At 35.4% G+C, this 17,483-nt stretch overlaps 1 protein-coding gene across 1 annotated transcript; it reads left to right on the forward strand.

Moving 5' to 3' along the window:
- The first annotated feature begins 1,258 nt into the window (after positions 1–1,258).
- On the forward strand, positions 1,259–8,714 carry LOC142161633 (general transcription and DNA repair factor IIH helicase subunit XPD-like). Its single transcript, XM_075233881.1, has 12 exons — positions 1,259–1,974; positions 3,308–3,588; positions 4,061–4,137; positions 4,234–4,637; positions 5,255–5,448; positions 5,554–5,734; positions 5,856–5,980; positions 6,291–6,380; positions 6,841–6,919; positions 7,007–7,083; positions 7,378–7,486; positions 8,086–8,714. Exons 1-12 carry the CDS (start codon positions 1,435–1,437, stop codon positions 8,203–8,205), a joined length of 2,277 nt encoding a protein of 758 aa, XP_075089982.1. The 5' UTR covers positions 1,259–1,434; the 3' UTR covers positions 8,206–8,714.
- Positions 8,715–17,483: the final 8,769 nt, after the last annotated feature.

Here is a 17,483-nt window from a genome sequence, read left to right on the forward strand (position 1 = left end):
CTGAAAATGACAATATGAGAAACAGTTTCATGTCCAGCTTCTTAATTGATATCTAATAATTATATGTAAATTTTATCTGGAAGGTTTAAATTTTAACGTAATTTGCATATAATCCAAATAATTTATATTATAATTTGATATTTGTCCAAGCATCGTGCATGTACTAATACTAGTATCTATATATAATAGGAGAGACAACCAAGGAGAAGATGACAAGTGTCATCACCAGAAAAAACTCAATTTTAAAAAGCAAAATAAATAAATAAAATACTTGGCAAAATTCAAGGATAGGACGATAAGCGTCATCACCAGAATATTTTAATCTTAAAAATCAAAATAAATAAATAAATTATTTAGCAATATTAATAAATAAAAAAATGCATGGAGCAAAATACTTAGCAAAAATTAATAAAGTAAATTAAATGATAGGATAAATAATACAATTTTTTGAAATTAGTGTAAAGAAAAAATAAATATACATATATTTTTATAACAATATTTATAACCTAAGATCAAATTGAAAAGCTAAGATTTCATTAGATAAGTAATACAATACTTTTTTAATTAGTGTAAAAGAAAACAATCTTGGATATATAATTAATTTTTAAGTTTATTGCATTAAAAATCAATTAAAAAGATAGCCAAAATCTAAGAGAGGGAAAATAAGTTATTGCATATATATTAGTTACCAAAATTTTAGGAGATATAATTAATTTTTTACTCTTATTGCATTAAAATGTAGGAGATTTGCGCAAAAAAAAAAACTTATTGAGCAATGGCAAGTGGCTTATTATTAGGCTGACACATGGTTTAATATGGATATGTTTTGAATTAATTTTTAAAAAATCACGTAAAGTAACTAAATATTATTGATAAATTTACATAACTAAAAATTGAGAAAATAAAATTTAAAATTAAATTATTTTTGAAGAGTAACAAAATATATATCTTCTATATTACATTAAAAATAGAGTAGTAGACAAAAATATTAAACAAAATAATATATTAATACAAATTTATATTAAAAATATAAAACATTGGATAATATAATAAAATTATACAAAATAAAAATATTATTCGATAATTATATAAGAGATTTTTTTCATCAACTTTATAAGAGATTACAATTGAAATTTATTAAAATAATATGATGTAATTTGTTCACACAATCTTGATCAAAATTAATTTAATTAGTATTTTTTAATATTGACGGGTACTATTACTAGTAAATAAATACGTCCTCAAGCTCTTCCCTCTCCACCACACCCACCCCCTCACTTCTTCTCCGCTTCACTCCTCCATTAGGGTCTCAAATTTTCCTCTTTATTCTCCAGAAAAAACTACCAAGATTCAATCTTTTTTATTAAAAACCCAAAAAAGCTACCAAGATTCAATTAAGATCACAAAACAAGAAAAAAACCAAAAACCCAAATCATGAAATTCCAATTAGAAGACATAACAGTTTACTTCCCATATGACAACATATACCCAGAACAATACTCATACATGTTAGAACTCAAAAGGGCCTTAGATGCAAAAGGCCATTGTCTTCTTGAAATGCCAACAGGCACTGGAAAAACCATAGCTTTACTTTCCTTAATCACAAGTTACAGACTTTCAAAACCCTCAAGCCCAATTAAGCTTCTTTACTGTACAAGAACTGTACATGAGATGGAAAAAACATTAGCCGAGCTTAAATTATTGTATAATTATCAGTTGCAGCAGTTCGGGCCGGGGGCCCGGATGCTGGCAATCGGGCTTTCGTCAAGGAAGAATTTGTGTGTGAACCCGAATGTTGTTTCTGCTGAGAATAGAGATTCTGTTGATGCTGGTTGTAGGAAATTGACTGCTAGTTGGGCTAGAGCACTTGCTATTGAAAACCCTAATGTTCCAACTTGTCCATTTTTTGAGAATTATGATGCTGCTGATAAGGCTGGTACTTCCACTTTGCCTGCTGGCGTTTATACTTTGCAGGTATTTAAGTTATACGCACTGACATTGTAATACATTTTTATAGTGTTAGTGTAATTTAACCTATTATAGTAGGTTACTTACCATTTATTTCAGGTTACTAATTAATGCTTGTTGGACAGAGTTAGTTACCTACAATTGCCTTTTAAATGACCTGATCGTGTAAATATTTTCTACACTGACAATGCATCAGTGCATGCAACTTAAACTCATGAATGACTATGCCTCGATCAAATTAGTTGGAGTTGGCTGGCCCCAGGCTTTGGTATAGTGAAATGAGCTTAGTGCGTGTTTTGTCGGTTAGGCGCATGTCACGGGTTTGAACCATGTCACAGACGAAAGTGTGGTGTTTAAGTGGGGAATGGTAGAGGAGCGGACTCATTATCCGCCGAGTTTGGTGCCTTGCGCCATTGGCCCTTTGGTTATTAAAAAAAAGTTGGAGTTTGGCTATATGAATCTGATTCAAAGTTAGACTATTTTTAAGCTTCCATCAACCTATTGGAACACTCCCATTTCATCTAGTTATGCTTTTGTGAAGCTCACATAGGCAGAGTTAGGAAAAAGACACTTTTTTGCTTGCACCAGCTGGGAAACAAATTGGTCATTGTTGATATTGCTTTTTGTGAAGGATGCAATGACAATTGTGTCTAATCTACTTTGGTTTGAGAAGGGGTCATAGAGAAACACCTGAATTTGCAACCGGAAGAGAGATAAGACTTGTTTTTTCATTGCATTCTATGGTCTAAGGGCTGATCCTTGACTAGAACTTTTACTGTCATTATTGAGTCAAGTTTGATTGCTTATGCTTTCGTGTTAAAGTGGGTGCCCAAGTTTGCATATGTTCCTGTAAGATTGTTAGAAAGAGAACCGGGTTATAAAGAAGCGCTTAAATTTGCAGTGTTGAAGAGATGTGACTAGTTTTTGCACTGCATCCCATGCTTCATGGACTGATTCTTGACCAGAAATTTCTCTGTCTATGTTTGAGTCAAGTTTTGTTGTTGATATTTTCTCTGATAACGGAGGTGCTCGAGTTTGCATATATCCATGTAAGACGGTTAGTCTCCATTCGTGCAGGAGCTCATTGTTTGGCAATGATTTTTTTGGAGGATACAAAGACATCCGTTATATCCAATTCAATTTGGCTTGAGAAGTGCTTGTATTTGCAGTGGCGAAATGAGATATACTTGTTTGGAAATTGCATTCTATGCTCTAAAGATTGATTCTTGACTAGAATTTTTTGCTCTAGTCAAGTTTTATACTCTGTATTCTTCTCTGTTGATGGAGGTGCTCAAGTTTGCATATGTTCTTGTTAGATGATTAAACTGTATTGTTGCAGGAGTTAAGGATGTACGGTAAGGAAAAAGGTTGGTGCCCATACTTTTTAGCGCGGCATATGGTGCAGCAGGCAAATGTTGTGGTTTATAGCTACCAATACCTGCTTGATCCCAAGGTTGCTGGTATTATATCAAAGGAGATGGAGAGAGAGTGTGTTGTGGTGTTTGATGAGGCCCATAATATAGACAATGTATGCATTGAGGCACTTAGTGTTAGTGTGAGGAAGCAGACGCTTGAAGGGGCAACAAGGAATCTCAGTAGGATGTCTCAGGAAATTGAAAGGTAATTGTTACGTTAGGTAAGCTTCTTATGAGTGCTACTTGTTATCTTCCTGCACCGGGAATGCTTAACTTCGCATGTTGATGTTGTTTGTTTTGCACTTAGCCCCACAAAATTTAAATACTTGTTCTATACTATAATGTTGATTTTAGTGATAATCGCCGGGACATTTTGTGTCCATGCCCCCCTTCATGCTGAACCATAGTTTGCATATTCTTACGTACACAAAATAGAAGTATAAATTTGCTAATACCATTTGAATTCTTTACTTATGCTGTAGTTCTTTTGGTTAAGTTTTAAGCATATTTGGAGTACCTCAGAGATTGTTCAGCCTTAGCATATATGATGTTATCATCTGTTATAATCTATAACCCCCTCCCCACAAGCCCCGAAAAGGAAAATACGTAAAGAAGAAGAAAGAAAAGTAGACAAGTGCTGAATACCATGTTTGTCTAACATCTTGCATGGTAGGAAGGCTGAAGGCCACTGATGCTGGTCGATTGCGAGCAGAGTATAATCGTCTTGTTGAGGGTCTAGCACAAAGACTGCCTGGTATTTTGAATATACTGTCTGTTGACTGAGTACTTCTAATCATGTACTAGTGATATTAACCGAGGTGTTCGCTCATCTATTTCTTCTTTGTTATAGCTCAGGATGTATGGCTTGCTAATCCTGCCTTACCTGATGACATCATGAAGGAAGCGGTGCCTGGAAATATAAGGCGAGCAGAGCACTTCTTATCTGTTTTGCGAAGATTTGTCCAGTATCTTAAAGGGCGTCTTGACACTGAAAATGTGGAAAAGGAGGGTCCTGTTGCCTTTGTTGCTTCTATTACTACACAAGTTGGAATCGACCAAAAGATGTTAAAATTTTGTTATGATAGGCTTCACTCTCTTATGTTAACCCTGGAGATAACTGATACAGATGAGTTTCTGCATGTGCAAACTATTTGTGACCTTGCAACGTTGGTAGGGACGTACTCTCGGGGCTTTTCAATTATAATTGAACCTTTTGACGAGAGAATGCCACATATTCCTGATCCTGTCCTTCAGGTGCGTGTTTGCTGCTCATGAGGCAACTGTGGACGTATTTGTCTTATAATAGCTCAAGCTAGTCTAAGTTTGCAACATATATCTCTTGATTTAATTTGGGATTTTTTCCATTTTTAGCCCGGCGGCAGAAAATAATTACAGGCGGTAGCGCAAATATACAAAGCATATTTACACTTAATATAGAAAACATATACATTTGCGTTTTTTTTTTGTTGGGCGGCCCAAAAATGTTATTTTCCCATTGATTTATCTGTATCAGAAATTATTGGTCTTAGTTTCTTCGGAACATTTTATCATGGAGATATTGGATATTTCTAGTGCTCTTGTTTTGTTAGTTGTTCTTCAGGCACTTACTATTATGCCACCCCTTATCTATCCGAGAATGGTGTCCATTTGTCTTGCTTTGACTAATCTTATTTTTCTTTTAATGATTGTCTCAATTGGTCTAATAGTAATCCGTGTTCTGTAATGAAATTTTTTTTTCTAAGAATATTGTTACTATTACTATATCGAAATACATTCAACTATAAAGATGTCTCAGTCGACAGTGATCTTTCAGTAGTTGTTTTACTATTAGTGTTCAATTTCCTTACCTCAGAAATAATTTGGCATGCCAGCTTACCTGTCACGATGCTTCTCTCGCCATAAAGCCCGTTTTTGAACGATTCCAATCTGTTGTTATTACATCCGGGACCCTTAGTCCAATTGATCTCTACCCGCGTCTTCTCAATTTCAATCCGGTAGTTAGTCGAAGCTTCAAGATGTCTTTGACAAGGGATTGCATATGCCCAATGGTCCTTACACGGGGAAGGTAAATCTTTGAACCAGTTGTTGACCCTATAATTATACTAGTCTCAACCCCAACCCCCTTCGGGTTTGGTATATGTTATCTGTTCTGTATTTGTGTTAATTTCAGTGATCAGCTTCCAGTAAGCACAAAGTATGATCTGAGAAGTGATCCTGGCGTCGAGAAAAATTATGGGAAGCTTTTGCTAGAAATGGTGTCTGTCGTTCCAGATGGCGTTGTCTGTTTCTTTGTCAGTTACTCTTATATGGATGGAATTGTCAATAGTTGGCATGAATCAGGAATATTAAAGGTGTCAGTATACCTTTTATTTTATATGAACTGATTGAGATAATGCTTTACGACTATGCCTTAGCAAACACATGTGGCTCCTTCTCTCTACTGTTTTTTCTTATCGTCGTTATATGATGCAGGATATAATGCAACATAAACTCGTATTTATTGAGACCCAGGATGTTGTAGAGACTACATTGGCTTTGGATAATTATCGCAGGGCTTGTGATAGTGGGAGGGGTGCTGTTTTCTTTTCGGTTGCTAGGTGAATCTTTTTTCGAGTTTATGCATTTAACAATTTTGTACTTCTTCCTTGCGTGTTTCTTCTTTGCCAAACAAAAAATACTATGGGGTCAGTATTTCATTTGTTTCGGCCTTCGGGCGAGTTTGGTTAATTCAGGTCAGCAACTGAATTAACTCAACTTTCGAAAATGGAAAACTGATCTTTGGACAAGAATGAGTTCAAACCCTTTTCAAAATTTATGCTTCTGGTTTGGTTTGGTTTTGGCCTAATTTATTTTTGAGTTTGCATTTTCTCTCTTTTTGCTTTAAAATATGTCTGTGTTACTGTGCAGGGGAAAAGTAGCTGAAGGTATAGACTTTGATAGACACTACGGCAGGCTTGTGATCATGTTTGGTGTTCCTTTCCAATATACACTAAGCAGGTTAATATCTCTACGTCTTATGCTTCACTTTCATGTACTGAGGTACTTAACTTGGATTTTATGTGAATTAGAGGATTTACTGTTATTAGAGCTGTCCATTTGGTTGGTTTGGCTTCCATGACTACAATTTAGTTTTTAACAAGACTATGTACCACCAAAATCTCAATTTAAAAGTTAAAATACTGCCCTCTTATTAGAGTCACCTGACAAGCAAGATCAATACACTTAAGCTAATTGTTCTCAAGTCATAAGCTTCATCAAAAAGAAACTGTTCTCTTATGATCGAATAATGAATGGATGTTTATCTTTTTAATCAGAGAGAAACTGCAAGAGCATATTCCTTATGATCTAATAATGAAAAGATTATCTTCTTTAATGGGAGAATCTTTTCTCTGATTGAGACGTGTGAACTTATCTATTTAATGCTATAAATTGCACCTTTACCTTGTTAAATTTGCAGAATATTACTTGCACGATTGGAGTATCTTAGGGAGACTTTCCAGATAAAAGAGGGCGATTTTCTTACCTTTGATGCTTTGGTACTTTCAGACTCAGTCAAGTCCTTATAATATTTCTTTGGGACTTCGTTTTGATATAATTAACTCCATATATACATATATATTCAGAGGCAAGCTGCTCAATGTGTGGGGCGAGTTATCCGTTCAAAGGCAGATTATGGCATGATGATTTTTGCTGACAAAAGGTTTACTTCTTTGTCTGGGTCATTTCTATAATATTAATAGAACAGACAAGTTGGAAGTGGAATTTACAAAAAGATGCACAAGCAACTGGTTATATGTTTTACAGGACCTCTTATCTATTATCCTAACGTAAAATTAAATAGCTAGCCCTCCTGGGTGATTTTTGTTTTTTGAATATTTACTTGTCCCCCCCCCCCCCCCCCACACACACACACACAAACACAGAGACACACACCCAAAAAAAAAAAATTGAAACCAGATGCTTATGATGCCTTGCCTCTTTATCTTGTGATCAGATATAGCCGTCATGATAAGCGGTCTAAGTTGCCTGGATGGATACTTTCTCATTTACGGGATGCTCACTTGAACTTGAGTACAGACATGGCCGTGTACATAGCAAAAGAGGTATATCCTCTTTCCTGTACGCTGTTAATATTCAGATGCAAGAGAACTGTTCTCTGCTCTTAGGAGTGTTCAACTTCTGCAGTTTTTGTGAATTATCAAATGTGCTCTATGTCCTCCTGAAAATTTGCTTTCGTTGTCCTCTCTTTTCTATTCTCGGTCGTAAGGGTCCCAAGGGAAGGGCTAGGTTGTTGGAGTTAGTGTTAGAATGTAACCACACTGGTTAAGGGAATGTGCTGTTGTTTATGGTCTTGGGCAGTTCTCATCGCACGAGCTAACTTCTAAGGTTGAGTTAGGCGCAAAGTTCATTTTCTCAACATGGTATTAGAGTCAGATACATCCCTATTCTTGGTTTACCCAATGTTGTGCGCCCTGTTATATTGCTCATGATTCAAATATCTAGTCCCTGAGCATGCAGGGGAAGGGGGTGTTAGAATGTCTCACGTCAGTTAAGGGAACGGGGTGTTAGAATGTCTCACGTTAGTTTAGGGAATGGACTGTTCTGTTGTCTCCTTATATTGTCTTGGACAGAAGCATCAATTTGATTGCATTAGAAGAACTGGCACTTTTTGATTCTTAAACTTTCCTTCTTGTGGATACAGTTCTTGAGGAAAATGGCTCAGCCATATGATAAGAACGGTGCATTGGGCAAGAAAACTCTTTTGTCACAAAAAGACTTGGAGAATATGATCACTGGCCCTGATGGAGAGATGTTGCTTTAGGTGCCAGTACTCAGGCAAAACTTTTTGATGAGAAATCAATTTTGTTCTACGCTCCTGGAATTTTCAGTGTTTTATATGCTGAACAGCAATGTTACTATAGTGTGGCTGCAATAGTTCAAGTTTTCCCACAGTTTGAAGGTTTGGTGAAAAAGGAGCTGATTTTTGTTACAGCTTTGCAGCAACCTTCAGATGGGGCCTAAGTCGATACGTTTAGAGCAGATTTCATTTAACAATCAGAAACCATTGGAACGTTGATGCAAATTTGTACAATTTCGGATCAATGTAACTCTTGGTTTTTTAGAAGTCGGAATAGGTTTTAGGTTGAACATAGCATGGAGGTCGCAAGTCTATTGGCGGAGAAGATGTATTTATTTTCTACATAAGCTGGTTGTGCGAAGTCTGTTCGTGCATAATGTAACAGCGTAACTTAAGGTTCGAGTCCGAGTTGTAGGCAAATGAGCATATAAACACAAATGTATGTGGTGTTGAGTTTTACTTTTATTTCCAAATTGATGTTTATTTTGCATTATTTTTGAAACAGTGTCGACCTATTGTAATATACCCATTGGTTTTCACATAAAAAATTAAATTATTTACTGTTATAAAATAAATACTATAAAGTAGATAAACTGAAGACAAGTATAGAGAGAAATTGATATATTATTCAACTTCAAATTCATGTATATAATGAACTGAAAACTCCTCTATTTATAGAAAAAAGGAAGCAGCTGTGAGGCTTTTCAGGAAGCAGCTGCAAGGCTTTTCTTTAGCTGCTTGTAAGTTGTCTGCATGAGCTGCTTGCAACCTGTCTGTTTAATAAGAAGCTGCTGCAAATCATTTCATTGAGTTGCTTGCAACCTGCTTGCATCAGCTGCTTGTAGATAAACTTCAATAGAGTACTAAATGGATAATCTTCTTCAGGAAGATTATCTATAGCGGAGTAATAAATGAACATACACAATATAATTATTTTCATAACATTCCTCATTGGATGTTCATTAAAAGATAATGTGCCTCATTAAAACTTTACTAGGAAAAAACTATGTGGGAAAAAATCCTAGTGAAGGAAAAAAAGTACACATATTTAATAATACGCATTGCTAGCTGCCTCATTAAAAACCTTATAAGAAAAATCCTGTGGGAAAAAAACCTTAGTAAGGAAAAAAGAGTATATCGCGTATTTTACTCCCCCTGAAGAAAATCTTGTTTCAAATATTTAAGTTTCCGCATTCCAATCTTGTATACCTTCTTCTCAAAAGCTGAAGTTGATAAAGATTTAGTGAATAAATCTGCCGGATTGTCACTTGAACGGATTTGTTGCACATCAGTGTCACCATTTTTCTGAAGATCGTGTGTATAGAATAATTTTGGTGAAATGTGCTTCATTCTATCTCCTTTTATGAATCCTCCCTTCAATTGGGCTATGCATGCAGCATTGTCTTCGTATAAAATTGTGGGTCTTTTATCACATTCCAACCCATATTTTTCTCGAATAAAATGAATCATTGATCTCAACCATATGCATTCCCTACTTGCTTCATGAATAATTATTATCTCAGCATGATTTGAAGAAGTAGCAGCAATAGATTGCTTTGTGAAGCGCCATGATATGACAATACCTCCACATGTAAACACATACCCGATTTGAGATCGAACTTTATGGGGATAAGATAAATAACCTGCATCTGCATAACCAACAAGATCTGCACTACCTTTGTTAGCATAAAACAAACTCATATCAAGAGTTCCCTTTAAATATCGCAATATATGCTTAATCCCATTCCAATGTCTCCGTGTAGGAGAAGAGCTATATCTTGCTAGTAAATTAACAAAAAATGTTATGTCAGGCCTTGTAGCATTAACAAGATACATAAGTGCATCAATTGCACTGAGATAGAGTATTTCAGGACCAAGGAGTTCCTCATCCTCTTCTGGAGGTCAGAACGGATCCTTATTTACTTCAAGTGATCGAACACCCAATTGGTGTACTTAATGGGTACGCTTTGTCCATGTAAAAGCGTTTTAAGATCTTTTCTGTATAGACAGATTGATGGATAAAGATTTCGTCTGCTAAATATTTAATTTGCAGACTAAGACAAAGTTTTTCCCTTTGGAGCTCTTCTGGAGTTCCTATGATATTTATGCCATTAACATAAACAACAAGTATAACAAACTATGATGTTGTTTTCTTTGTAAAAATACATGGACAAATGCCTTCATTTACATAATCTTCATTCATCAATTCAGTGAGGCGATTATATCACATGCGCCCAGATTGATTTAAATCGTACAAAGATCTTTGTACTTTGATTGAATGCATTTCACGATGCTTTGAACTATATGCTTCAGGCATTTTAAATCCTTCAGGGATCTTCATATAGACTTAATCAAATGAGTCATATAGGTTATGCCTTGCATTTAGATGGCATGACATCTTCAGGTGTCTGGACTACAGGTCTGATCCTTACAATCTTTTACAATATTGTGCACTATATTGTATCAAATATATCGTCGACGATCATGTCATATCGGTTCACAAGTGACATAACTTTCTTTATTTTCAGGTACCTGAACTTCTTCCAAGGTTTCATGAAATGTTATGTCGTGGGCTCTTACAGAGCTTATTTCCTCCTTATTATGATCATTTGCTCCTATTCTTTTCAAGGATTGTTACCTTTGGAACCGATTGGTCTACCACGCTTCATGCGTACAGTAAACTCTATCCTTCAGGGACTTAATTTTAATAGGAGCATTTGCAGCTGAAATATGATATTTAATTTTGGATCAGCAAATGCTTCTGGCATTTGACTTGAATTATCTTCTAAGCGAGGATCATATTAATGATAATTCGATTCATATAACATATTTTTCAACTGTTTTATTCCATCCCCCAAATGTTAGAAAAACTAACATATATCCCAAATCTTCTTTGAAAAACATATCTTTGTGCATTGTGGTAGAGAAATTAATCATATACCACACATCAAAAGTTATTAGATAGTACAAATATTTGGTTTCTGATCCTAAATCAATTGTGAGGGAATGACTTATTATATTTTGTTGGTCTGATGCATACAAGTGCTTCTGTATGCAATTTATAAAATCTTAGACCAACACATGAGGCTTTGTTCTCATAAGCAATAGTTTAGCCATTAATAAGAGGTATTCAATGCTAAACTAGGTTCGATATAAACCAGCATCAATAAGATGAATTATCTTGATTTCATAATCTGAAAATTATGCTCTTAATTGAGAAAGACAATTTCAAATGCCAAACTGCAGGTTGACAATAAACATACATGTAACCATCTTATATATGCATCTATAAGTGGTTCACATGATAGGTGAATGAGCCCATATTCACCTTTTATATATTCCAGAATTTGAGAATTTTAGTCCCAACTTTAGCTAGTATAATCAAGTTATTATGAGAACAAGAAACATAAGAGAATTCTTGGAGAATCTTCTAGTTCTTCAGTATATGCTTATCTGAATTCTCAAATAGCTCATTTAAAAATGGCAAATGAAAATTTCAAATTTATCATGTCATGTGCTATCTCTAAGTAAACTTCTGGTTTACTATGGCATAAGCTATCTCTTAGTAAGCTTCTGGTTTACTATGGCATAAACTTTTGTATTAGTAAACTTCTGATTTACTGTGGCTACTTTTGTATCAGCGAATTTCTGATTTACTGTAGCTACTTTTGCCTCAGTAAAACTTCTGATTTACTGTGACTGCTTTTGCATTAGTAAACTTCTGGTTTACTGTGATACATGATATAGTACAACTTTGAAGAATAAGGCGGGTAACTTGTCACACACATATTTACCCCATATGATTGTGGAAACATGAAGATTTTCAATCTTTCAATCATTTGTAGTCTCAATATGATAGCCATTTGTATTAGTAAACTTTAGGTTTACTACAACATATGTTTTGACCATAATCATATAATATGAATAACATATTTGTATATAAGCTCTTCGAGAGCTTTCCTTTATTATCCACAATCTAATATTTATCAGACACCACTGGTGTCATGTGTCTTCTAGACAAACAATTAGCTCTTCAGGAGTTGTTGATACATTTTGTACTATCAAATATTGCTCATACACTTCTGGTATCATGAGAGAAAATCATAATCAAATAAACAATATAAAACTAATTCTAAATTTATAAATGACGAAAATTAAGAATTTTAATATTTCTGCCACTAACTTTGTGACAAATATCTCCTTCAAGGAGAAATATCATTAACATCTGAATATTTTGTGTCAATATGACAACCACATAGTCATTGCATCTTTAAGGAAAGATACACGAGTTGTTATTTCCTTCGGGGAACTCAATAACTAACCATAATATATTAATGTGGTTGTAGTAGAAAGCATTCTACAAGAATGATTTTGCCTTAGAATGATACTTAATAAAATTATCCACGATATTTTACGTACAACAGATACGTGCGACAATGATCTTTATGTCACAAAAATAATATTTATATCATCTGTTATTCTAGCTCTTCTGGAGGTGAGTTGTGGTATTTCTTCATTCATTACAGGGAATGAAAATGTGCTTCAAAAATAACTTTGAATAGCTCATTATTTTATTTACGCACAGAAAGACACAATTTCATAATATTTTCCTGCTTCGGGAAGAAAATTTCAATTGTGTTACTTCTTCAGGAGCAAATTGAAATACGAAAAATTGAGTATATATTCTCTCAATCATATTACCTCTTTTGTAGGTGAATTATAATATATTTACATCAAGAGTACGTTCATATTTACGACTTTATTAATATTATCACATTCACTTCAGGGAATGGATTAATATTTATCAAAAATTCTCATTCTTCAGGAAATCGAATATAATTATTTGAACGCACATTAATCACATCAATTGTGATGCTTCAACCTCTTTTAAAATATTTACTACTTCAGGAGCAAATCGAGGCGTGCATGTAATATAGAGAATATTTCTCTAACTTATCTTTAATTGTAACCATAGAAAGCCTAAATTATCACTTCTGGTGGTCATAGGCATATACCACTTCTGGTGGTTAACAAAATTTAGTTACAATGAGATATACGAAACATAACCACTTTTGGTGGTTGTATATTTCTTACAAACTCTGCTGGAGTTTAAGTGGATCTAACAATATTATCCACTTTGTAATCCTTTATTAAGATAATTAGGATGAAAACAAATACCAAAATAGGTACTATATACATAGCATATAACCAAGCAAGCGATGATAATGATATTAAAATATAAGCAAAAGGCTCAAATTAAATTACGCAAATTTGGCCACACCAGATGTAAGTGATATCTATATCACTACTGCCAAGAAGAAAAACTCACCACCTCAAGGATATAATTTGCCTTATGATGCTCGTTATGAACAAGATCTAACCACAGACATAAGAGTGTCGGCTTACATCAGAGACGAACACGAAATAGAAATTAAATTCGAAGTAAGTGCTCAAAATGGCAGAGTCTCGTGCTGATAACGTGTTATAAAATAAATACTATAAAGTAGATAAACCAAAGACAAGTATAGAGAGAAACTGATATATTATTCAACTTCAAATTCATGTATATAATGAACCGAAAACTCCTCTATTTATAGAAAAAAGGAAGCAGCTGCAAGGCTTTTCTTTAGCTGCTTGTAAGTTGTCTGCATGAGCTGCTTGCAACCTGTCTGTTTAATAAGAAGCTGCTGCAAATCATTTCATTGAGCTGCTTGCAACCTGTCTGCATCAGCTGCTTGTAGATAAATTTCAACAGAGTACTAAATGGATAATCTTCTTCAAAAAGATTATCTATAGCGGAGTAATAAATGAACATCCACAATATAATTATTTTCATAACATTTACATATTTTTAACTAATTTTTTCGACAAAGCTGTGTCGGATGAGAGTACACTTGCGGCTATTACTACCGATAATGATTACTTGTGTAAAAAAAATGCGACGAACTTTAAACTTGGGAATTCATAAATTTTGACCTTTAATCTAATGTAACGTTAGCAATGCTTTAATGGCCAGTTCACTTATAAATTTCTTTTTTTATAATCTTATAGTGTTCGAACCAGCTCGAGCACATTTTGACTAATTTTACTAGCATAAATATGGGAGAAATTTATCCATCAAGATTTGGAGATATGAGAAGAATCATTTGAAATTCCCTTTATCTGGTTCCTCTCTTGTGTTTATTTATTGATTTGCAGTATTAGCCAGCAAATTGTGTACTAAAAGTCGGAAGAATTGATACCTTGTGGTCACAGAGACTAAGAAATTACATCAACATATGTTAGAATATGTTCCATGTTTTTTTGCTTATAAACTAATTAAAAAAAAACATTGACAGCCTATTGTTCTTCTCTTTTTTTCTCTATTCACACTAACCTCAACCCAAAAAAGACATACAGAAAGGAGAAAAATAAAAGAGAACAATGGACATTAAATCTAATAGCAATATTTTTTCCAAAAAAAAAAATATTTACCTAATATACATGCGGTGGCGAACTCGAAATTTTGTGCAAGTGGTGTTGGCAAATAAATCACAAGTCAGCTTGTAAGTGAGATCGGATTTGGAACCGTGATGGTTTTAAGGCTTTACTTTCTTTTCCACTTTGATATTTACTTTATCTTATGTCCCATTGATATCTACCTATTGTATATATACATATTATTCATAACTTCAGTCTATATTTGCAGGATGATAAGATCGTTCGTTCTTACTTTAGATATCAATTCCTCCGCTTTTGTGTTCATTCTCAAGTTTTGACCACTTTTATTTTGTTTTCCTCTTTAAATTATAATTTACCTCACTTTCTCTTACTAAATAATTACTAAAAGAATGGATTGTTATGATTTTGTAAGGAAATAAAAAGATTAAGGTGTGAATGATCAAAGAATTAAAATATGATGCAAATTACCCAGAGGTCGAGAATGAGACAGACTCGCCCCAATTAGTTTTGGGCAAAGATCATTTTAACCCGCGGCAGAAACAGATTGAGACAAAAGAAGTATGTATTCTAATTTTAATTTGTAATTACGAGTCAAGTAGTATGTTCTCTGTAAAAACATTTTGTGAGATTGAGTTTGTTTACCCCTAAATCGGATAACAATTAAATTTATGTGCGGTTTTAAGGATACGTGGTTTGATTCAACACGAATAATCAAGAAAATTAGATAAACGAGTTAAAGACGAAATAAATTATCAAACCAATTGTAATGTTATGGCCTAACTTGAACTTAGGTTGAACAATGACCTCGTTCCCGATTGGACCCTTGGTTCGAGCTCAGTTGTGAATAAAGAACATAACAATTGAATAAAAACTTTAGCAGTAGCTAAAAGCAGTAAAACAAACTTGTATTGCTTTGATTTGCGTGTCACAATGTGTCTTACAAAAGAAAAACTTCCCATTTATATAGTAGGAGAGTTGTATCCCTAGTATAAGTCTAAAAAGGGTAAAAATCCTCCTTTCTCGTTAAATACTGATCCGTAACCGACATCGAGCGAGATCCCGTCGTGATATCCGGTTGGGTGCGAATATCACAACCCTCTATCCGTCGTGTGTAACCGTTTATCGTATTTTTCGAGGTCTTAGAACTCGTCCTGGGTCTGGGGCGCATTGTTTTATCAGGTCCAATGATGAGCACATCGTTCACCTTTTATGAATCTCGATACGAAGGGCTCCCAACCTCGATTTCAATCTCGTGCGTCCATACTCTTCTTTCGTTTTCTTCACCGGGAAATCGGGGTATGCATCATCCCCGATTTTACACGTATACAGATAGTCCCCTCGTTTTCCGGAGAGTAGGTTTGCCGAAACGATGGAAAATGATAGATGAACCCCGGTTCCTTCCTTCGTACGTTACAACTGAGGTGACGAGTAAATCGAAATGTCACATTAGTCACGTCATTCTGACTGCAGTCACGTGTTAGTCACTAGCTAGCTTCTTTCGAATACGAAACGTCGCGCATTGACTGTTTTCCCCATATAAAAGCTTCGACCTTTTTCACTTCTTTCACTTTCCGATTCTAGATTTTACCCTCGAACTCTCTAACGACTTTTAACTTCCCCGAATCTTCATATATTGCCCTTTGAACCTCCATATCTTCATCCTCAATCCTCATACATTTTCTTTGAACCTCTAACCCAAACCTTCATACCTTCATACCATCTTCAAATCTTTATATTTTTCTTCAAACCTTCATGTTCTTCTTCAAACCTTCATATTTCCTAGATTACAATAGAAAAAACCTCCAAGTCAGTGCCTCAGCAGGCTGCCCCTCATTTTCTAACCCGACCACAGGTGCCGAGGTGGCCGCCCCCGAGGTGGCCCAAGAGCCCCCCATGAAGAGCTTCGTACCCGGGGGCTGCTCTATCGGGAATGACTTTCTCGTCGAGAAGGCCTCTAGTCAACATGACCGAGGCGATGGGGCATGGATGTGGTCTACCGAGGAAACTCTACCCATAATCCGAGCGGACTGTAACTAGGAGGGTAAGGATGTGGTCGTCCCCGAGCCCGATGATGATATCACTACCTGAAGGGGTATTTAAGTGTTTACACTTACCCCTTCACGCTCCCTTTGGTAGACCCCATAGTTCTTGTTTTCTGGAAAAAAAATACGAGGTGTGCCTTGGGCAAATCCACCCGTCCTTTTGGAGGATCGTGATCCTATTACGCCATTTCGTGAACAATACCGAAGCCCCTCGGTTCAGCCTCGACCATCTACTCCGCCTATACATTCCCCAAATTTTTCGAGGGGGCTGATCAAGATCGTTTGCTGAGCAAGCAAGGCTCATTTCTCGAACATCGACGAGAACCGAGATCGAGACTCCAAGGGAGATTCGTTCGGGTGAAAATTGAATATCTGATCCCTCCCGAGTTTCTTCCGTTCCCCGAGAAGTGGAGTGCATCTCGTAAGTATTTTCTTCCTTAAGTATTCACTTCTTTTTATTCCTTCTCTCATTGCTTGTGTATGTTGTATACGCAGTTGTTGCCCAAGTTAATGCAATTCCCAAATTCAAGGAGTGGATCGAGGGGATCTGCAAGCAGATGTTGTACTCCGAGCGTACATGGTGCAAGCTTTCAAAGGGAAAATGGGAGGCCCGTCCTTATGGTAAGGTTTTTCCCTGAATAATTACCACCATGCTCTTAACTTACATCGTGATAATCCTTTCTCTTTTCTTACAGGTTTGTCTAAGACTACCGAACTTAGGCTATTGGATGAGGACGGGTATCCGTCCTCGCTTGCTGA

This window comes from Nicotiana tabacum, chromosome 17 (genome assembly GCF_000715075.1).
Source record: "Nicotiana tabacum cultivar K326 chromosome 17, ASM71507v2, whole genome shotgun sequence".
Classification (NCBI taxonomy): domain Eukaryota; kingdom Viridiplantae; phylum Streptophyta; class Magnoliopsida; order Solanales; family Solanaceae; genus Nicotiana; species Nicotiana tabacum.